This window comes from Gordionus sp. m RMFG-2023, chromosome 3, assembly GCF_954871325.1.
Source record: "Gordionus sp. m RMFG-2023 chromosome 3, tfGorSpeb1-WG-v2, whole genome shotgun sequence".
NCBI classification, from domain to species: Eukaryota; Metazoa; Nematomorpha; class Gordioida; order Chordodea; family Parachordodidae; genus Gordionus; species Gordionus sp. m RMFG-2023.
The window spans coordinates 36,710,024-36,734,295 of record NC_088777.1 but is presented as its reverse complement, the minus strand read 5'-3'; the positions used below and the strand labels follow the sequence as shown (position 1 = coordinate 36,734,295).

The 24,272-nt window shown below is 25.8% G+C and overlaps 1 protein-coding gene across 2 annotated transcripts; it reads left to right on the top strand.

Moving 5' to 3' along the window:
- The first annotated feature begins 12,092 nt into the window (after positions 1-12,092).
- Positions 12,093-24,272, top strand: LOC135926303 (uncharacterized). 2 transcript variants are annotated; one of them, XM_065462124.1, is made up of 7 exons: positions 12,093-12,244; positions 12,837-12,972; positions 13,015-13,399; positions 13,621-13,747; positions 21,651-21,913; positions 22,146-22,307; positions 23,648-24,272. In XM_065462124.1, exons 1-7 carry the CDS (start codon positions 12,215-12,217, stop codon positions 23,691-23,693), a joined length of 1,149 nt encoding a protein of 382 aa, XP_065318196.1. In that variant the 5' UTR covers positions 12,093-12,214; the 3' UTR covers positions 23,694-24,272. The 2 variants fall into 2 exon arrangements, with proteins under 2 accessions (XP_065318196.1, XP_065318195.1); XM_065462123.1 differs by having other exon boundaries at positions 12,837-13,399; positions 23,648-24,271.

Here is a 24,272-nt window from a genome sequence, read left to right as displayed (position 1 = left end):
AATTCAAGGAAATTAGGGCTAATGTTTATGAAGAATTTCATATTTTATATGTTATTGTTAAGTCAAAAGCAGAGCTATACGTGTTTAATATTTGTCTCACTCGACTTGCAGCAAGGCAAGCTCATAGTTAAAACATTAATATAGGATCAGTAGAAGAGTATATCTTAGATACAAATTTATAAACCAAATAAATGAATGGTTTTTAATTCATTATGCAGCACTTACCAATCTGCAAATATTATTTCCATAAAAGCCTTCCCAACCTTTTTCAGATGGTGATAGAAAAAAAATATTTGTTGGATTTTTATCATGAAGATGTTAAAGTATCTTATGATGCCTTATTAGCTGAATAACTATGTTTATAAGATTAACTATGGTTGATACAGTCCCAAAAAATGCCCAAAAAATGCTATGGATGCTCTGCACTATTTCAAACACATTTTAGATTATATTCCCAATGTATTAAAAGAGTTTATATATATTAGCAACTCTTCCCAATAATTAAATAATGAGAGAACATTCTCTTTTTTAAGAAGAATAACAGAGCCCTGCAGAGGTACCATTTGCAGGGCACGACCCGGATTTTTTTAAAGATTTTTACGGCTAAGCTCAATTTTCAAACCCGGCCAGGCCTTTTTTAAAATAAAATTATCAGGCCCGACCCGGATTTTTTTAAAATAAATTATTTTTATTTTTGATTTTTATAGCTAATAATAACGATTTCAAATATAGGCTATTTTAAAATATACAATCCGGCCCGGATATTTTTTTAAAAAAAATTTTCAGGCCCGGCCTAGATGTTTTTTTTTAAAAATTCAGGCTCAGCCCTGGTGTTTTTTTTAAATTTCGGGCCCGGCCATACGGTTCGGCCCGGGGGCCGGGCCTGCAGGTCTCTGAAAAACATACCAAGAAGTACAACTTTTGAAAGTAGATTGAAAGGTTTGGATCTTTTGAATATTCATAGGCATTTGACAACAAGCAAGGATGAGATAATTGAAAAATTAGCTCAATCCCAATGAAGATTGGATTTTACATTGTAAATAATATAACATACAAAATACAATTATTCCCTAAGCTTTTTGTGTATTAATTTATATTTCTAACATTTAAATTTTTTATACTTTATATAAATTTTAAAGCTCAAAAAATTCAAATCTATTTTTGGTCATTTAAGTCATTCTTTACATATAATTTTTTTATAATTCACATTAATTTAAAATTGTGTATTAGAAATAGTTATTAGTCCTAATAAATTTATGCTTGATATTTTTAAAAAACAATAATATTTCTTAAAAAATTTTATTATCCCCCCCCCCCCAGACCAAATTCCTGCGGAGAACATTTCTAAAATTGGTATACCAAGATTCCAGTTGGAATGAAAAATATCGAAGCACTAAAGCAATTATAATAAAAATAAATAAACAAAATATTTGCAAAATTATTATTATCATTATAAAGAATCAACTTTATAAATTTATTTTATAAGTAGATTTAGATGGTAATTCTCAAATCTCCGGGGAAACGCAAGAACAGTTATGAATTCCCCGAAAATCCAGGATTCTTTAAGGATATAAGCAATGTTGATATCCCTGCTCTACCCAAATCCAACACCAGTCACCGTATTCGTGTTAAATTTACCAATACTAATAATATTAACAAAGAAAGCAAGAATGGCAATGTTATCGGAGGAAAAGTTTATAAAAATTTTATAAAAATTAATATTGAACGTCTTTTTTAACATAATTTTTGTGTTTTTTTTATATAAAATTATTATTAGCATTATTTAATATCCCTATTTTTAATCGTATTCTGAGCGCTTTAACCAGTACAGTGTCATGTTTAAAGAAAAAATAATATTAGCAATAAAAATTTGGCCATACCTTACGATTTAAAAATAAAAAAATTTGTTCCAAAATTTTAATAAAAGTTAAAGTTTAATGTTTAATTATAATATTATTTTTCCGCTTGGCAGATATAATAAAAATAAAGAAAACAATTATCAGCAAAATAAGAAAAATTACGAAAGTTGGCATCGTGACATAATAGAAAATCTAGAATAAAACAAAATATCTGGTTTACGTTAATGTTCGAATTGCTTAACTATGATCGTAAAGTCATTTGAACATAAATTCGTCCACTTTTCTGATTGACTTATTTAATTGCTGTAAATCAAGATTATATTTTAAATATTGTTAGAAATTACTTGGAATTATCTGATATTAAATAAATACAGAAATCGATTAATTACTTGCATATAAATTTATATTAATAAACTCATATAAATAATGATATCGTCCATTTTAACCCAAAATGGACCAAAATACGATCAAAATCTTTCGATTAAAGGAAACCCTTCCCTAATATTCAATGTCTGACTAGTACTTAATAATCCCTCAATCAGTTTTGCGAATTACAAAAAAAACAAAATATAAACAAAATAAAATCTATAACATCTAAGTATTAAAATGATACAATTTTGAAATTTATTCAGAAACATATAACCAAACTTATAGTGCTTAATTAGCAAATTCTATTGCTTTAATTTGTTATGTATAGATAGTTTAAAGGGAAAAAACACTTATTGGTAAAATAAGAACTCAAAATTTGTAACCTATTAGGACGGAGAATTAGAAGTTCCAAATATCTGGTTTCCGGTAATATTTAATACCTTATTTATTAATTCTTAAATAGCCAACCACAAAATAGGTAATCAAATGATGAACCAAATAAAGACTATATGACTCCTCTCGAGCGTTAAGTCAGCCAAACTTCTGGAAACATTAATTCTAAAACTTATAAATAATTTATGAGTATTTAGTATATATAGCTTTTTGGTCCGTTTGGTGGATAAGAAAAAGACATTATTGGCAAAATAAGAAAAAAAATCCATAGATTGGCATCATGACAGAAAATTATAGAAGCACTGAACATTTGGGTTCCCCAATATGTAATTCCTGATTATTCTTACTAAATTCATCAATCAGTTTTTCTAGTTAATAAACAGAAACGAAGTATAAATGAAATAAAAACTATGATTGCATGCATTAGGCTAAGTCTAAAATGTCGCATTTTAAATCGTGATTTAAAAAGAATTATGTATTAGATACAATAGTGTTTCTTTTCCCGAGATTCTAGATATTTTTTAATCTTATGATTTTACAATCTTTATAGATATTATTTGTTATTTTCGGTCCCCCTTTAAGAAATTTTTAAAAAGGGGGCACGGAATGCTCTTTTTAAAAAAATGAAATTGTTCTAAAGAAACAGAAAATCTAAAAGAAATAGGGAAATGACATAATATCAGTTTTGACTATCCGTGTTTAATAGACAAATTATTTTTTATAAGCCAGAGCAAGATCAATGGAAAAGAGCAGGTAGATTTTATATATTTATATAATTTAAGTGAACATAAATTTTTACATAACTTTTAAAATAGCTATTCTATATAATATAAATGTATTTTACGTGAAATGCTTCGAAATAAACTATTTCAAAAATTTCAAAAAAAAAACGACGCCTCAAATTCTCGCAAAAAATAATTAATGTAGCCTCTATTTTTGCCTATTTTAACATACCCTTACCTATTTTTTTTTAGAGCAACAGCGTGCTTCCGTATTAAATTTTAGGACTATAGCCTCTGCTTAATTAGTATTATATTTTATTTAACGTTTTAATTCGTTTGGTAGAAGACAGTAGAAATAAGAAAATTTATATCAAAATTTCAATAGTTGACTCATTCTTAACAAATAAAATATTTTCTTAAAATATTAGTTAGAGTGTGGAGATAGCCAAAAATAACAATAATTTAAGCAGGGACGAGTTGAAGAGTTTATTCTATGATACCTAACATTATTATTTTTTATATTTTTTTCATTTTGTTATTCTTTATTATTTAGATTTTCCTGCTATTTTTTTTGTCTCATCATTTCTATTAATTTTTTATTTCCTAGAAAATAATAACTAAAATGTTATCGAGTATGATAGATTTATTTTTTTCTATTAATTCATATTACCATTGTAATAATTAATAATGAACTTTTTTTTTAAAGATTCGAGATAAAACGAAAAATAGAAGCACAAAAGCAATTATAATTAAAAAAAAAATCCTTCTTTCTTTTCGATAAAAAAAATCCCTATCGTCATATAATATGAGATTCAATGTATGGTTGTAGCTTGCGGTAGCATAAAAGTAGTAAATGTGATATCAAAATAAGATGAATTAGTTACGGTGAGATTTAAAACGATTACAATAGTTGATATTTTATAAGCAAGCGGTAAGATCGAGTTATTGTATGAGTGCGCCTTTACACTTGGAAATAGAAAAGGTCAAATTATTCCATACAAATTATATTGTACATGAAGAGTCTCGTTTTCCAAATTGTTTTATATAATTTATAACAATTTATTTTTAATGTGAAAATTTTATTAAAAAATTAAATGTGTCTATAGTATTGTATTTCGCAGTTTTAAAAAAAAATCTTTTCCAGATACCTTTTTAAATAAAGAAAAAACATTTTTACCCAATTATATTATCTATTCCCCTCCCCCTTATCTACCTTGATGCCACTGCTAATTTACGTTCTTCTTAACCCTTTATTATCCGTCTGAAAATCACATAGTTTATAGTTATTTCTTAGGTTAAATTTTATTATCTTCTCTGCCTCGTTCTATTATAGTCACGACTCTATATTTGGCCAATTTTGTTAAGACCTTAATTTATGCTTATGTATTCTTTTTTAAAATAAAAATAAATAAAGGGAGAAGTCATAGCCATATTTTACAATTGGAAAGTATACTAATGAGACAACACCCTTGGTGTCAAAATTGAGTTGCCTGTACCCCTATAAAAATTATCTCCCATATGTTTTAAAAAAATAAATAAAATACCTTAATTGAAAGTTGCTAAAACATTGATTAGCAATTATAATAACAAAAACAAAATAGGTTTTATGAGCACTTTATATTAAACAACTCTTAGCTTTTAAGCACCCATAAATACAGCCAATTAATTATTATTTTATGTATTTAATTTAAAAACTGTAAGCTGCTACTAATATTATGTATGTTCAAAAAGGGGAAGGTTAGTAACAAGGAAACAATTAAAATAATTGGGAAAAAACTATAAATCTAAATGTAGTTAAAGTTATTAATCATATATAGCTTTATAAAAAGAAGGGGGCCAAATATAAATTTATACGTCTCAGTTAATTATAACATATCTAGTAGGAATTCTCAGAAATCAGATTGATTGTAATTTATTCTTTATAGTTTTACATTTATATATTCAAAAATAAATAAAATTGTTTTCTTAACTTTAAAAGAAAAGTTATAATGAGATTGAATTTTTAATGTTTCTAGCTATACTTTTTTTTAATTTTACGATTTAAAAATACATGAAATCGTATATTCATAATTTATAAATTGTTGTTTTGGGATTTTATTATGGTAATTTAAAACAATTATACATTAAAATTATAAAGCAAATATTTGTACCTTTCTTTAATATTTAATCAATATAAGTAAAGGTAAAATTTAAAGCTAACACTTTTCAACACCAGATGAACAGAGAGCGAATTTTTTTAAATAAGTTGTTGTTTTTTTTATTGACTAGTTGATTAAAAAAGACGACTACTTGTAGTGTTCCTTTAAAAATTGCTAACCATTCTCTTCCAAGCAAATTCCTAGAAAATAATTTATTAGCCTTCCGACTAATTTTTAAATCCTTTATGAAAAAACACATAAATTTTATATGAAAATAGGATCTCCTTTTATGATCCATTGAAAAGAAATAAGGATATTGTTTTAAAATTTAATATGAAAAACAAGGATTGTCTAATTTGAATTTGCTTTTCATATTATTGTAATTAACAACTTGTTTTAATTAATACTTATTATTAAAATTCTTTCCATCTTTTAATTTCATTCTTGATTCTGAAAAAAAGTAAAATATATTTAATTGGACCTTACCTATTAAATACATAATATTTTTTGAATTTTTTGTAATTTATTGAATTGAAATATAAATGTAGGACTCAAAATTATTCGATATTTGAACCGGATTATAATAATATTCAAATAATTTAGAAGATATTCGAATCTAATAATTTTTTATTATTCGATTTTTAATATTTGCATTTAAATATTAATACTTATGAATATTATTTGAGTAGATCGTGGCTAAGGGTTCTTTATATTTTCAAAATTTGAATTGCTTTTAATTTTTTATGAAATAATATTAGATAATTATCTAAATTGCACACTCTAAGTTTTAAGTATTATAAAGATTAATCTTGCTTATTTGTTGACATTAGTGATGTTAAAAGTTACTTTTGAAAAGTAACAGTTATTTATAGTTATTTGTTACTAACTTAAAAGCAAAAATTTTAGAAAATTATACAAGGGCTCAAGCTCGCACCAAGCGAGAGGGGTTGTGGGAGAGGGAGAAACCTCCCCCCCCCCTCCTATAGCAAGAATTTTTGGAAAAAATATAAAAGGACTTCATGAAGTGTGAATTGCAAAGTTTTCTATTTAAAATAGGTTATATTCTACTCTAAGTATTAGCAAAGAATTATAATTAATTTAAATATTTATTTCTTGTATATAAAATTTTATCTCACGAAAATTTAAAGTTAATTTTCTTACATATTTTAAACCTTAAACACTGATGGATATAAGAAAATTTTATCAACCAAAAAAAATTTAATTTAATTTATCTCTAATAATGACTATGATTATAAAATTTCTAGAGTATATGATATCCAAGTAGCCAAAATTTGCTGAATAAAATTATTTCTGAGAGTTCTTGTGCTCCAGGAAAAGAAACTGCAAAAAGCCTGCACGACAAGATGGAGCCTTTGGCATTAAGCTGTTACAGCATTTTTTGGATCTAGAAGAGCCTATTTTGTATGCCCTTGGAGAAATATCATAATCATTTGAAATACATATTACACTTGAAGCTGATACATTATTAGATTTAATATGACTGCCGATTTTTTTCATTGGAATTTATTAATAAATATAATTACACAACAATTTTATGCAATATTTTCCAAAAATATGGATTTGGCTGAAGTTATTAGAATCGCGAATATTATTATATTACAACTTAGAAGACCATAGGATAATATTGACCAGTTTCGAGATTTATGTGATTGTTGAGGCAAAAGTGAATTTATATGATTTTGAGATTTAGAAGCCTCGATACCGACAAACAAATCGTTCCAATAAACATGGACTCAATGAGAATCATTATAAAATAACTCTTTTTATTTCACTTTCGGATTTAATGTTGACTCAATCAATGAACGATTTATGATTTATCAAATGGCTATATCCAATTTACAAATATTATATCTCATAACTCTCTCTGATCTGAGGATATATCAAATCATGATATTGAAAAAATATTTAGCTAAATTTTATTATGAGGATATAAATATATCTGAAGACAAATTATTTTCAGAATTTAAATGGTATGAAAGATTCATTTTTGTAGATAATACTCAAGGAAATAGAGTGGAAGCATTGCATACTTTAAAATTATTTTATAAGTTTTCCCTATTATTAAAATTATTGTATATTTTAGCAATGATATCAATTAGTACAAGCCCTAATGAGAGGGCCTTTTCTTCATTACAGAGTAAAAACTTATATCAAAAGTATGGTATCTTAAAATAGATTGAATAGACTAGTTTTACTCATCGAAATCTAATCAAAACAAATTATTAAAAAATTGGCGCAATCGCAAAGAAGATTAAATTTTTATTTATGAAGGATATTTTGACTAAATTTTTTAGATTTTTACAAAATGTTTAATTAAATATTTTATTGTGATTTACTTTACATACCAGTTTATATCGCTGTAATATTTTTTAACCTATATTCGCTCCGATATTTTATTATTTGTATTCGAATTTATAATATTTTCAAATATGATGGGTTCTAATAAATTTTATATGATCATTAGTTCTAATATTAATTCTATAATTTAATACTCTAAATAAAACCATTTCAGTATAAAAATATTATATCCCCACCCTCAACCCCGGTAGAAAATTCCTGGCTACGCGCCTGAGTGATACGAATGGACGTGTGACGAGAGCAATAAACAGAAATAAATAAATCATAAATAATAGCGTAAATAGTAGAAGAGGAAAATTAGATGTTTAAAAAGGTGCCACAAAGGGCTAGAAAAGCGAAGGAGATAACGGAGATAAAATGAATATAAGATAAATATACATAATTATTTACAGCTGAAACTCATATAACTCCCAATAAAGAGAAAAAATTACAAAGGAATTAAAGGATAACTCAAAATCCCCATATATAGTTGAGTGAAAATAATAATAAAATCTTAAATCATAAATTACTGATTCTCTCCAAAAAAAATGACACGGATTTGGATGATATTTTAGAAGCTTTTGGCAAGAGAATTTATTTGTTTTAACAAACTTATAGTGAAAAATGGGAATTAAGCCAGATGCCAGAGACGAATGACAAAAGGTTACCCCAACCCTATTTTAAAAATAAAGGATACATTCATAAATGTAAATATAGGCAAATTAAGCTGATGAGCCAATATTTAAAGTAAGGGTGAAAATTGTTGGAAAGAAATATTAGGAGAATTGTTATAATTGACGACATCCTATTTGAATTTATGCCTATTACATCAACGGCGATGCTGTTTCTGCAAAATATAATGGAAAAGAGAAAAAAATTAAATGTGCAATGTGGATCTAAAGAAATTCTTTCGATAAAATCCGAGTTTAGTAAAATCAAAGTCCCAAAACATATGTAAATTTAATTCAAAATATGTACAAAAGACATTCTATATATATACAAACGATATCCAGAGTAATAAACGGCCTCTTTCCCTAAAGATGTCGGAGTCAATCGGGGATCATCATAATCGTTCTTATTTATTACTACGAAAGACGCCATTACTGAAGTCCTCTCTTCTGTATCATGTTAATCCCAAAACTAATTGGGGACTTTAGAATGCGCCCTATTCTTCTATACGGCTCGGCTTTGGGTAATAACTAACAACTGCAATCTTCTTATCCAACATGTCCTTGCGGATTTGAAAATTCTAAGTTAGTCGTGGCCAGCCTCTAGTTCGTTAGCCCGATTCAAAATCGAGAACTTGGACATTCACATTAGCTGTATCAGTCCTCTCCACGTGTCAATACTATCTAGTTTACTCTTCTTTATTTTTTCCGACAAGGGAGCTACGGTCATCTTCTTTCTTAAGTTATCATTGATCATACGAATCTGTTGTGTGCAATCTAAGCTCCACTGGATAATTAACATTTTACTTACATCCAACATTTCTTGGCAGACGAAATGCTCAAGTTTTATACCCATAAAACAAGCCAGGTCTAACAAGATAGGCCTTACCTTTAAGCCACAATAGTCTGTCACAAAGAACTCCTGATATTCTTTTATATTTCAATCAACCCTCTTGTATCCTAGCGTTGACCTCGTCATAACAAACTCCGTCTTGATGGTATTCTAGACCGGGTATGGAGCAACTTACACAGCTCCTTGACGCTGATCTGCAACATTACTTAGGTAATTGGGCCTAAAACACGATGTGAGATATTGTTCTCAAATGATATTGTACTTAGTTTGGCATAGACGTGGAATAGATTTTACTAAGGAGGTGGGCACTAAAATAGGCCCCCCTCCTCAATAAATTTTAATGGAATTTTTAGGACTACTTATTGCAGGCCTTTGGGTGATTTTTATAAAAATAATTTTTGGTTTTCAGTTTCTTTTATGAAAATGCTTTTTTCCTAAATATTTTAAAATGTTACTCACTTTTACTACTTTTTTTCTTCAGATTCTTCTTTTTAGTGATATTGTATAAATTTTAGGGGGAGAGGGTGGCGGGGGGTGTGTAGGGGGAAAGGCTAAAATAATATTTACAAGAACAGACAATATTCAAATTGGGGATTTTCCCTTGCTCTTCTGGTTACGCCTATGATGTTGGAAATCGAATAATAAAGATAAAATGAAGATAAATTTAAAAAATGGGCGAAATGTTATAAATAACATTGAATATATTTATTGAATATATTTCTTATTCAATAAAAAAATAATTTTAAAAAGAATTCTAAAATACTATCAATGACTGGGACTAGTATCCAATAGATGTCTGCAAATGGCAAAATATTTTCAGCAGTTAGAATTTAGATTTTAACCGGCACGGTCATATTATTCGATCGTGGAATATTTGATTTGAAAGTTAAATTCTTTAAAAATATTTTCTAAATGAAAAAATGGATTATTGAAATTTAAAAAAATGATTTATAGATGGAACATTTTAAATACTTAAGAGTAATTTCAAATATTTATAAATAGTTACAAATATTTAATAATTTTGAATATTTAAGAATAGTCTCGAATATTTCAAACAATTTCGAATATTTTTAAATTATTTCCCAAAAAATTTCTATAATTCAATCGAATAATAGATGAAAAAAAGTATTCGATACTTTTATTATTCGTATTCGTAAAATATAAATCAAGTCGAATATAATAATTCGTAAGTATAATTTGCATGGAGCATTTTTCTAGTCCGGCTCGATATTTTTTTAAAAAAATTTGCCCGGCCATACTCCATTGCCCTCAAGTGCTAGTGTTGAACAATTATTTAGTCAGATTATACTTTCTGATCGTCCCTCTAGACTTGGGGATGACATTATGGAAATGTTATTATTATTGAGATGTAATAAAAAAAATATATATGTATTTGAAAATTTAGTCATATTTTTTATTTGTGGAAATAGAGATACGTAAAAAATATTTTTAAAAAAATCTAAAATAGCGTAAAAAGTAGTAGCGTGCTACCTTTTTGATAAATAGCGGCAGCGATAGCCTGCTAATAATCTTAAACTATCCAAAAATTTGTAAAATAGCGTAGCGATAGGCGACTATTAAAAGTAGCTTTTAACAACACTGATCACCAGATATGTATATTGATGAATAAAATAATTTATTTGATAATTTTCAAAATATTTTGATCCGCATCCAATTATATTTAAACAAACAAATATGATTAATTCATTGTTATTTAGAGTAGTATGGATGGATATATAAATATATAAGATATTGATAAATGTGGTTATAAAAGTAATTAATTGTAAATGGGATTTTTTTGAAAACGAAACAATTATCTATAGTATATAGAATTGTTATACTTAAAGTCGAATTATATAAGCATTATCAATTTTCTATTAAAAAGTGTATTTATTAAGATAAAAAGTAAAAAAAACACTAATTATATTATAAATTTAAAAAAATAATATAGAATTTATAACTAATGGTTATTCTAGGTTGCTTTAATTTTAAAAAATTTTAAGACTATATTTAAATAATATTAATTAACCCTACCCATCCCTCTAACCCATTACTAACTGCTTGTGTTTGCTAGCTTCAGTCTCGAAGGAAATTTAGCCACCGATCCTTCACTTCATAAATTTCTCAGCCTATTGACCCACTAGATTTCATTAAAAAAACGGCTATTTTTTTTAGATATATTATTAAGTTTACCAAAATACAAATTATATTCATTAAACTTTCTTTTTTAGTCTCAAATTGTAAATAAAAATATCTTATTACCTCATGAATGCGCACGGTTTTTTAAAATAAAAATTTGTATAAAAACAGCGGCAGCGCATCATAATTATCAATATTCTTTAATTAAGACTGACATTTAAGTGTGGAAGAAATTATTTTTTTTAAAACGATTCCCTTTTTCTAAGCTTTTAAAATTTTTATTAAAATTGTGATATTTTTGTTCGAGCCTTTACGTTCACTTCGGATCGATTACCTACCTATTATAAACATATAGTGATTAATGTAAAAGGAAAATATTTCCAGGTAGAGCAATTAATTTAATATGTTGCAACTGCAATATTAATTGTATTTGTCTCTTATTTTTATTTTAACATTTTGAACTAAAGTGATAACCGCCGGTCATTCTAACATTTAATATTATTAATTCTTTTGGTTTTTATATTTTAATCATAAAAACGCAATACTGATTAAAAAAATGTTTTAAGAACAAATATTATTTTTGTGATTTAAGTTTAAAAATTGAAAGATTGATATAATTTTTATAATTTCCTAGTTAATATCATGCAAATTAATAAAATGGAAAAAGATATAAACTGAAACCCCCTTCCAGAATACGGTATTGGATTTCACTCAAATGTGGAATCCAAGGACTTGGAAAAAACAGGTATCCGTGGACATTTATTCGTCATTTTATTGATGATTACACTTATACACTATTACCATATAGTAATTTATAATAAAGTCAATTTCTTCATACAATTCTAAATAAATTAATTATTCAAAAAATTATAATGGCCAAAAATGTGATGAAAAACAATTTTTTTTCCTTCTAAATAATTAATAGTAATTCATCATTTGAAACGTGAAAGGGTTGGTAAACAAACCTAAATGGCTTTATTCCAGATTTATTTTTTTTAAAAAAAAGATTCTCAAATGGCAAAACGATCTTATTCACGAATAAATTAGCCTTTAATTTATGTCAAAAATATCTATTTAAAATATTATATTATATAAAAAAAAAACCCGCCCTTTTCCTTCTATAAAAAAATCTCCCCTTCACCCTCATTTTATGTATTCTATAAAAATATTCAAAGTTTTGAAAACAACTTTTTATCTCATAACAAATTTTCATAAAAAAAACTGTATTTTGTGTAATATAAAATCTATGTATAAAATATTATATTTTTTTTATGTTTGAAGAAAAATATCTTCTTTTTATATCAAAAAAATTATTTTATTAAAAACCATTTTTTAAGGATTATAAAGCTTTCGCGAACCACGAAATGATTAATGAAAACGACCAAAAATTATCGGAAACTAATACTAATAACAACAATAATTATTATTCGACAGAACTAATCAAAAATGATTCGAATTTGAATATAGGCCCTAGTAAGCCTCATTTACAAAATAATAACGATAGTAAAATTTTAGATTCCAATTTTAGCTTGGTCAAAAAATCCGAAAATAATGGCAACGCGACAAAAGTCGTCGACGGAAACATCGAATTTGACATAATCTATGGACGAGAAGGTTTGACGCGCGGAAACGTCGATGATGGGGTTAAAAAATTTTATTCCAACAACATCAATCATAACAGCAAGAGCCATTTATCATTAGATGACGGTATCGAGGTCTCGTCAAACAGAGGAAAATTCGTTCAGAATTGGTTAAAACCTACCTTTTCAGAATGTTTGGCAACTATGGTACTTGTTTACTTTGGAACATTGCAGTCTACTTCTGGCTTAGGTTTGGCGGGTGTGGCTTTGACCCATGGTCTAATTGTGATCGTTCTCGTAGCCCTATTCGGAAATATAAGGTTTAAAATTTAGAAGATTCTAATAAGGAAAGAAATATTATATTACTAAGTTATGACCAATTATAATCATGAATATGGTTAGAATTTTTTTTCTAGGTGTCTTGCGGTTGCATTTAATAAGTAGTTAAAAAATTTTAAAATGCTAATTTAAGAATATAAGAAATTTTTCTTAAAGAATATATTATTCTATCGCTTTATTGTATGCCTTCATAATGTAATAGTGGGGCACATATGAACCCAATGGTTACTCTAGGCATTGCATTGAATGGAGCTATCAAAATCAAAAAGGCGTTTTTCTACATTCTCGCCCAGCTTATCGGCTCTATTTTAGCCTCCGGCTTATTTTTCGTAAATTTTTTTTATAATATCGGAATTTTTAAAATGATATTAAAATACTAGAAGGAGAGGAAGGAAAGGATTTAGAATAAAGTGATTTCGGAAGTATATTTTTTTCAAATATTTAAGATTAAGAATAAGATTTTCTATTTATAATAAATTTCTAAATTAATATTTATTTTAACACTATTTTTGCGTGTTTTGCTTGATTATTGCTTATAAAATAGTATTTCTAACTTCGGGGAAAGGGGGTGAAATTCAAATTTGAAAAAATTTATATAAAAAAAGGCAGGCCGGTCATTGAACCTTTATTTCAAAAATAAGTAAACAAAAAATCACAACGTGTGCTGGCATATTGTCAACGCTTTAGGAACTCGTCCAAAATAACACGTAACTCTAAAAAAGATAGAGAAGTGTGAGCGTAATTCCCAATCAGCACGGTTAGTTGGTGAATAGATCTGTGTACAAAAAGAAGATTTGATTATATTGGAAAGGAAGAGGGACGAAAATATTTTAGTGAATATTAAGGGTTATAAAAAAAGAAGAAGAAAGGAAACCCCAATTTTAGGAATATTGTGATAAAAAGATATATGCTAGAATATTTTAAAAAAATTTGTTTTTTGGTCTTTCGATTTCAGACCCCTTAAATCTTATAATTTTTAATATTTCTTCCCGTTTGAAACGTTATTTCTGGTTCCTTGTGAAAAATTATATGGATATGCTGTGCTGATTGATAATATTGAGTGGAGTAAGATGTTAAAAATATCGCCGAACACTAACGATATTTTTCCTTTAGAGAAGATAGGAATTGTAAGAACCCTAGAAAGCAACAACTTCGATAAAAATCAAATGTCTGATAATTTTAAAATAGATAATAATATCTCATTTTTTACCGGTTATTTTTATAATATTTATATAAAAAAAAGAGCTCACATACTTTTCCACAATATATATTCTTCTGCCAAAAAAAGCTCGGGGAAGTATGAGCCTTATTGAGGGTTTGTTGAGTCTATTTATTGGGTTATTGTGAGAAGTAAAAGTATTTCCATATAAATATTATATTAAAAAATATCAGAGAGCTGCAGAGGTCTCGGATTTATCAAATATTCAATTTCCAATCCCTCGCACGGCCCTATTTTTTTAAAAAAAATTGGCCGACTGGTTATTTCTTAATTCTAAGACCGACCTAACAGGATTTTATAAATTTTGATTTACGGTCAAGTTTATTCTGAAGTTTCAAATTTATTTATTATTTTTAAATAAACTTAGCTGTATGTTAAGATTTCTTTCAAATGAAAGTTGAAAATGAGTAGTAAATAAATTTTCGGTTATAATTTTCCCAATTGTTATATTTTAAATTAATTTTTTTAATCGGTCTCACCCAAATTTTTTTCAAAACATCAATATCTATGCAGATTTAGATCTGATATATCGAACAGATTTGGTGTAAATATACCTAAAAAATACGAATGGCATCAAATATTTATTCGTATTCGTTTAAATTAAATAATTCATTATTCGTATTCGTACGAATAATAAAATGATTAATTTTATTTAACCATAAATGAAAAAAGATTGAATATTTATTTTGTAAAATTTAACTACAGATAAAATACAAACAAATTATATTAGTAAGATAAAATAGAAGCATACATATATAGTATATTTATATATAATGTAGAAAAATCAATATAATGTTCATATTATGTAGAAGACAAATCTAACAACAACCAATTTTTTAAACACAAAGTTTTTCGGATTGTATCCTCTTTTAATGATATTCTATATTTGGTAAACATATGCGCTCCAACATAAGAGTTACTCACATGGGGTTGAAGATTCTTGTATTAATAGTCTCTCTTTCGGCAATAAGAAATTCCTACTGAGATTGAATGGTAATCTTTAATCCCAAACACTACCACCTATAATCAAAATTTATAGATTATCTCCAAATTAATAATATATTTTTTTTTATCTATTTATTAAAAAGCATGTTTTTAATTTTAGAATATACTTTGACATTTAATTATTGGTTATTAACATAAACTAAAATAATATATAATATAAGTTTTTTAAAATTTATAAACTTGAAATAGTGTAGTGTAGTATTCATTAGTTAACCGTATAATGATTGGTAAATCAGTTATTTCTCCTTCATTTAATGATGGATAAATTAGAAATTTGCCTATCGAGATGTGAACTAAAAATTTATTTTGATGAGAGGTGGTTACTGAATTTCCATTATTTAAAAAAATGTTAATAGAGTATTAGTACCTTGTATATGAACAAATAATTGTAGGGAAATAATAAATCGTCAAAAAGCTATGCAATCTAAAATAAGGTATGCAAAACTCATATCTAGCAATATTTTACAAATAAACTGGTAAAAATTTTAGGCAAAAAGTCAAATTTATGATTTCATCTCAAACGAAAGAGAAATATTTGATTCGCCCGTCATTCTTGACGTGATAGCTACTAGTTTATTATAATTATATATATGTTAAAAATTGCATATAAAAATAAATACTTTCTCTTCATATTAAAACAATTTTTGGAAGTTTATTTTGTATTATGAAGTTATTCGAATAAAAACAGCCGTTAACAACAATTTTAGAAATATAAAATGTTTCTTCATTATTCCACTAGAAAATTTTATTAAATAGGAAAAATTTCATATAATTCTTATTAATAATATATAATTAAATTCCATTATTTATTAATACTATAAATTATTTTAGTCGAATAATCTAGAATAATTCGATCGAATAATATAAAAAATTATTCGACGAATAATATATTTTCCTTATTCAAATTCGATTGGAATTTTTGAATCGAATAATTGTGTTATTCGTATTCGTAAAATACGAATCTAATCGAATATCGAATAACAAATAATTCGTTTTAGGTATAGGTGTAAATGGCTCGTTAAAATGCCTAAACTCTCTATTCTTAAATTTTATTTTAATGTAGTGTAAAATTTTTTCTATTAATATAAATTTATATTTAATATATAATTTGATTTTACTTTTTAGGTAATTATTACGTCGTAAAAACCTTTATTATTTTTTATTATAGATTGCAGAATGTAAAGGTTATTTTGAGGATTAACTTCGGTCCGGTTTTCTCGTTTTTGGTCGAACTCTTTAGTATCAGTTTTTAATTAATAATTTAATCAACTTCAGATCCTCGAGAACATTATTTTCCAAGCAGGTGAATAAAAGAAAAGATAGATTATCTAGCAATATGATACAATCTAGTGTAATACATTTGGGCATAATTTTAAAAAGAATGAAGAACATTTTCTAACCTAATCTTTGTAAAGCTGATCTTTTTATTCTAATAAAAATATATATTTATTTGTGTGGCTCATTGACTTTTTATTTATACAGCATTTTTAATTTCTTATAAATTTTTAATAAACTTTAAATTTTCCCAATTTTTTTTTAACTTTTAGAAGGGGGAGGGGGAGGGAATGTTGAAAAATAAAAAAAATAGGGAGTGCTAATTATTATTTTAGAAGTGCCAAGCACCATCACTCTCACATAACACCAATGATTGTTTGTTACTGTTGTGATGGTTATTATATTTTATTATTTTTATATTTGCAAAAAAATTTATTCAGGTTGATTTTTAATGTTGTAGCATATGATTCAATTGGTCTTTACATCGCGGCTTAGGCTTATGTTTTTTAAAATCTTCCAATCCGAATCTTGACTTTGATTTTTGATTTCATACATAAGTACCAGGTGTCGCTTATAATGTTCTATTCTTAAATATATTATTTAGGAAAAAAATATAATTCCAGTGAGGGGTAATTTTTTTTTCCAGGAAATATTAAAAAAACATCAGATTATAAATTTAGGCCTTTACTTTTCTTAGAAAAAGAAATATATTTTTTAAAATACACATTTTTATAGGTCACTGTCTAACCTAAATTGAAATAAAACATAATTCTTCACTTACTTAAAGACAAATATGCAAAAAAATACTTAAACTATGTTTATCCCTTTTTTGTGTTTTACCACTAACTAAACCAAATAAAAAAATATTAATGAATAGTACAATAACCCTAGATATTATTGATCAAATTTCCCAAACTAACTTAGCAGAATTTTAATAATTAATTTAATTTTTTAAGTCTTTTCTTTATAGTAAAAATTTGTAATAAAATCTCAATCAATATTATAATTTTGATAACCCATTTATTTTTCTAGAATTATTTTTTAAAATTATACTTACTTAAAATTTACATAAATCTTCTAAAATTTTTGCTAAAAGCAAATAGATGATCATTATATTTATCATTCCTTCCTTAATCTTTCTTTCTTCATTCCCTTTCTCTCTCCAACCCTTACTTGGATTCTCTCTTTTTGCTTTCCAATTTTATTTGGGTTCATTCCTTTTCCGTATGATATGGATTTTCGGTTTAAAAGGAAAGTTTATTTTATTAATGTATATCAAAACCAAATTAAAATTTTTCCCTTAATAAGGAAGATGTTAGTGTAAACTTAGGAGGAAAAAAGAATAATAATTGAGAAAGGCCAAATTAAAAATTTTTTTTCGCCCCCATTTTAAAAAGGCTGTAAAAATTAGAGCGGAAAATTAAATATAAAAAACTTATGATAAAATATTTTTTTTATAATGAGCCTGATTTAGGAGCTTTACTCACTTTTTCTAAATATTTTGTTGGCTTCCATAAGATTTTTTTAAATTTAACTAATATAGCATCAAATAAGAGTTTTTTTGCCCAAAGTTTTCGTCGAAGAATCTTTGAAGATCACAAAAAAAGATATTTTTTAAGAAGATCAAAATCATTTTTCAAAAAATTTATAATTTCGTCATGAAAGATTTTTACTTATAAAAGAAAAAAATTGGTATTTTATGTAAGATTTGATCGAATTGAGTATTTCTCAAAAAAAATCTTTATTTAAAAAATCTAGAGATCAAAATCTTTGAATACTTGTTTAAGATATAGCAGCAGGGATGTCAGATCTACCACATTGACTAGTAGACTACTATAATTTTTTCAAGAAGTCGAAATCTATCACATTCAACTCACTAGCTATCACAATTATACCACATTTTTTGAAATTTCTAAAATATACTACAACCCACATTTTAATTTGAAAAAAAAAATCATGTTATGTTAATAAAAACATTTTGATTAGATGATAAACATTACTTGATTTTGATCTGTTGGCTATTCGTAATAATCGCAAAAAACCTAAGGGACATTAAAGTTTGTTTTTAGGATGAATTTAATGTGACATCACAAAAAAAATAACCTTTTCAATCTGACTATGTATGTTGTCGATTTCTTGTATAATTCAATGTTGCATCCCGGTTTAGAAAAAGGCAAAGACCGTATCGTTTCCGTTGCATCATGAAATTCCTCCTGACAATATTGAACAATATACCACGCTATTGCCTGCACTATTATATGTATTTAGTCTTCGTTTAAAAAAAGATGAGATAATTAAATTATGGAGAGCCAAAGCATCTAGGTTAAAAGATGCCATGGTCAACTCTTTTTATTATTCATTTTATCGATATTTCGTTGTTCCTTTAAAGAATTTATATCTAGAAATTAAAATTGTAAAATTGATTTATTATTTTTATGCCCTAAGATACATTTCCTACATAATCTTTAAATTTAAGCTCTGCTGCTATCTTATCATTTCTTCTAGAATTTGATTGAAATACAAGAACTAGTTTGACGCGAGCTCTAGCTTCTTTTTTGATTATTTTTTTTAGAATGTTTGCCACTTTTATTGACTATATGAGTATTTGAAAGATCATTTCTTTTTCTTTCGAAGAAATATAAATTAGAAGAATAGATATATTTAAAGTTAAAAATGTGTTATATATTCTTACTTTTGCTTCTTTATAGTAAAAAAAAAAATAACTAAATTCTCGCAAGAAAATATCACCTTCACTTTCCGATGCTCTAAAAAACTACTTATATAATTTTTTATTTTTGCTATAGCAAAAAAGTTTATTTTTATTTATATAAATAAAACTGGTCATTGGTTTTTTTATTTGAATAGTAAATTAAATGATATAATATATGATCTAAGATAAAATTAATATAGGTGTAAAATATAAAAATAGAATATAGGAAAAAAGATAAGTGATTGAAAAAGAACAAAAAAACTAGAGGAGAAGGAAAGAAAGAAAGTATAAAAATATGTTAAAAAATAAGTAGTTTAATGAATACCATATTTTACCAGCCATATCAGGAGGAATAGTAATTTAAAAATGACTAAATAGAACTTAGATTGACTGAACCCTCATCTTATATATTTGATTTTACTTCTAATCATCTAAATTCATATTTTTATAAATTTATTAAAAACATAAAATTTTATCCTTTTTATAAATTTATTAAAAACATAAAATTTTATCCTTTTTATAAATTTATTAAAAACATAAAATTTTATCCTTTTTATATTTTTAAACATTGGTAAATTTAAAAATAGATGCCATATTGGTTTAATTCCACTTTCGAATATAAATAATATATAACTTTTGAGTCAATTAGAATGTTTAAATATATTTTATTTTAGTATATTATGGTCATTTCAATAAAGGTGATCTGGGAAATAAGTTTAAATGTAATATTTTGTTAGTCGTTTCCAATTTATATAATCCTAAAAGAGTTAACCAAAATTCTCTATTTATAAACATGTGCTAAAAATTTGAATCAATTATTTTTTGATTAAAATTAAAAATTTGATGCTAGTACACAATATAACAATTATATTTTTACAAGAATATTTAAATTAACTTGATGATTGACAATTGATCAGAGTTGTTAAAAGATACTTTTTAAATGGATCTAGATACAGATACATCGTATAAAATAATATCTAGATACCGATATTTTAATCAAAAATCTATCTAGATACAGATACCACATTTTTATAACTAGATACAGGATTGTATCTAGGATACTTGTATCTAGATCCTTTAACAACTCTGCAATTGATTGATAAAGTCTAAAATGAATATAATATAAATATCATTTTATAAAAAAAATTTTTATAAATATTTATTTGTTTAAAAACACTTAAATGATTGTTTTACCCTGATTTATGAATAAAATAGTCATTTTAAATTTTTACTATTTTTTATAAATATTTTATAATTTTATGATTAGTATTTTATTTAATCCTAAATTAACTTCATTAACCCTCTTAGAAAAAGAAGGTTGGGGGAGAGCCCCCCTTCCAATTTTTTATGAAAAATTATAACAATCGAATACGTTTTCCCTGCCAACCCTGCCTTTATGGTGATGTCGAATTTTTTAAATTTTCAGAAAATAAAAAATATAAATTATTACCTCGGAATTTTTAAATATTCAGATATATATAAATTACTTAAAGAATTAATTATATATTTTGCACCTATAATATCTGTCATAATACCATAAATTATGTAAAAAAATTATCCTTATCTAACAAAACCTATTATTTGCAGCTCGAAAATATGAAACTCCCTCTAAGGGCGTTTATTTTATTTTCACAAAAATTATAAAATTTTGACAACAATTTTTTATGTAATAAGAAGATAGTATAGTTTTGTTTAATATTTAATTTTTCATTTGTGTTAAAAGAAACAAAATATATAAGGACAGAAAACATTTGCGACCGCATATTTTGTCTGATTTAAACTGGCTATCTTAAATTAATGGTTAATATTTTAATGGGGGAATCAATTTTTTTATAAATAAAAAAAATATACGGGTGCTTAAATATTTTGAGCTGAGTTCCTAAAAAGGAATCATACAGCATTTGAAAGTTCTCGTATTGCATTCTTTGGTAGAGGCAGATATTTATATATATTTTTAAAAAACAGGCAATAATAAAACGACGATGTATTTATTTAATAATCATTATCTAAAAAAATTAACTAGATATCTACCAATGCCAAAATTTACGAAGAAAATCTTGGTGGGATGGTTACTTTCGACACTCAAAAACAGATGTTGGGAGGCGTGATAACCTGTGAGGTATTTCTTACGACCACATTTTTGCTCCTGATTTTGGCACTAGTTTTGCAAGATAAAAATGATGGAAGTTCGGATCATATCAGCAATAGTTATGCTGGGCCGGGGGTGCCCTCTTATATAGTACCATTCCTTGTTGGGTTAACTGTTATTGCGGCCGTAATAGCTGGGTATGATTTATATATATTATCATAATTTTATATTTAGATTTTCTCGATTACTATTATATAAAATTATCATTTTCTGATGTGTAAGTTAAAGAAAATATAGTCTAGATATGCATATTTATGCTAGGTGATCATTATTTCTTCCCTTTTTTTCTTTTATATAAATATTATTTCTTTGATATAATATTTTACATATTACTTTTAAAAAGTATATAAATATAAACATAAATATAAGTGGTACTGTTAGCGGCGCAGCAATGAATCCAGCCAGAGTTTTGGGTCCATCTTTTGTTTATATTATGATTAAGGGGAGAGATCATTACCATCACATGAATACTCAATACGTTTATTACATAGCAGAACTAATTGGATGCTTCATAGCTGTGCTATTATACAAGTAAATATATAGTATACCTATTTTAATTATAAAAATCCACTGTATTCTTACCTCTGTTAACTTTTTGATATTTGAATCTTAGATATGAGATCTGAAACTGAAAATTACTCCAGGAGTTCTGCTACTGCTGACTGCAATTATGTTAAATCGAAAAAAATTATTAGCTTAGTTCAAAATTTCTCCTTTGGTATTTTCCTGTATTTGCATTATTAAGTTTAACAATTGCTGAAAGGCAATCGCTTTTAGCTTTATATAAACCTATCATATTTCCTTTAGTGCTTAAAAGAGATCACACTTATGATATTTATTTATTATAGATGTAATTCTAAAATTTTGAAATTGGTACTTAGAGTAGTGTAAGGTATAGATATATAGGGGCCATATTTTAATAGGGTTATTAAATATTATATTTTTGCTAGTTCTTGGAATACTTCTTTGTGTAATAAATTAACTATACTAGTTCCAAAGTCAACTTTTTAACAAATGTCCATTTTATAAATATAATATAGCAACACTCTGCTAGAATATATTCAGAATTATTGGTTGAGATTGGCCGGCAGTTGCAGTTTCCACTAAGGTGTAGTTATTTTAATACATCTCCAAAGATATCTGTAAATTTAATATTAGTCCTGCAATGGGCTGGTTTTTAGCATGTCCTCAAGGCTTAATAATTTAGACGATGGGTGAACGACGCATAAAAATATTTCTAAACAACGAAAGGTAAAGTTCGTTTAAAATATTTCATGAGTGGGCTGAGCAGGGTCTACTTATATTTGTTAAAAATTAATTCCTTATTTCAAAATATTGGATGTTTTATAAAAAAATAAATATATATAACCAAGATTGAATAAAAACCAAACCAACCAATAGAATAATTTTTAAACATAGAGCGGGCAGGTAGGAGGCTAAAATTTTTCAAATAATGGGTAGGTCTGTCTTCTAAGACCCGCCTATTGGGACTCTATCTCATATAATGTGTTTTTGTGCGAATTCAAAATCTTAATTTAAATCAGCGCATATAGGGTTGTTATTATGCATAGGCTAAGATGTCCATGTGGAAAGTAGATAATTATTTATATTAATAAATAAGTGAATGGTGTGAATTATAGATGCTAAAAAGAAGAGAAATACATTTATACTAAAAAATGGGAGCACTCGTTTAAAAAAAATATCATAAATAAAAATAAAATTAATACGAAAAAATTTTTTGCAGAATAGGGGAATAGGACTTTAGAATTCTTCTAATAAACGTAATATCTAACAATGATTGATTAAAATTTATCAGGCTTTAAATTCAATCATATTTCAAAACTTATAATTATTAAATAATTTTTTTTTAGGTTCGTGCTAAAACCTCCAAAGAGAAAAAGATCGACTACATATTAAGTCTTTATGTCAAATATAAATTTGATACATTTTTTTATATATGCACAATCATATCATAAAATGAAAAGGTTCCTATTTTATATAATAAATATTATAATATGTAAAAAAAAATACTATTATAATTATTAATTTTTTTTGAATTTATTTTATACAATTATAAATTATAAAAATTTATAACATTTTAAACTATCCCTTCCCTTTTTAAGTATTATCATTAATGTCGCCTCGTTTAAACTTAATGTTAAATTAATCACTGTCAGTTGTCATAAAGAATGACCCTATTTAACTTAAAAATGGCAGCGATTAAGCTAAACAAGAAAGTAATTAGGTTATAAGGTTAAGGGTTGTTGATTATAAATGATACATGCAGATTTAATTTAAAACATTTTCATATTTTTTAATTCGTTTATATATAAAGATATTTAGCTTGTAAAAATTGATAAGAATAAATATGTTATTTTAACAATTTTTTGCAAATCAAATAATTTTATTTTCAAATAAATAAAAAATATGGAAATGTTTTCCATCAAATCTGATCAACACTTATTTATATATATAATATCTATATTATAATTCCAC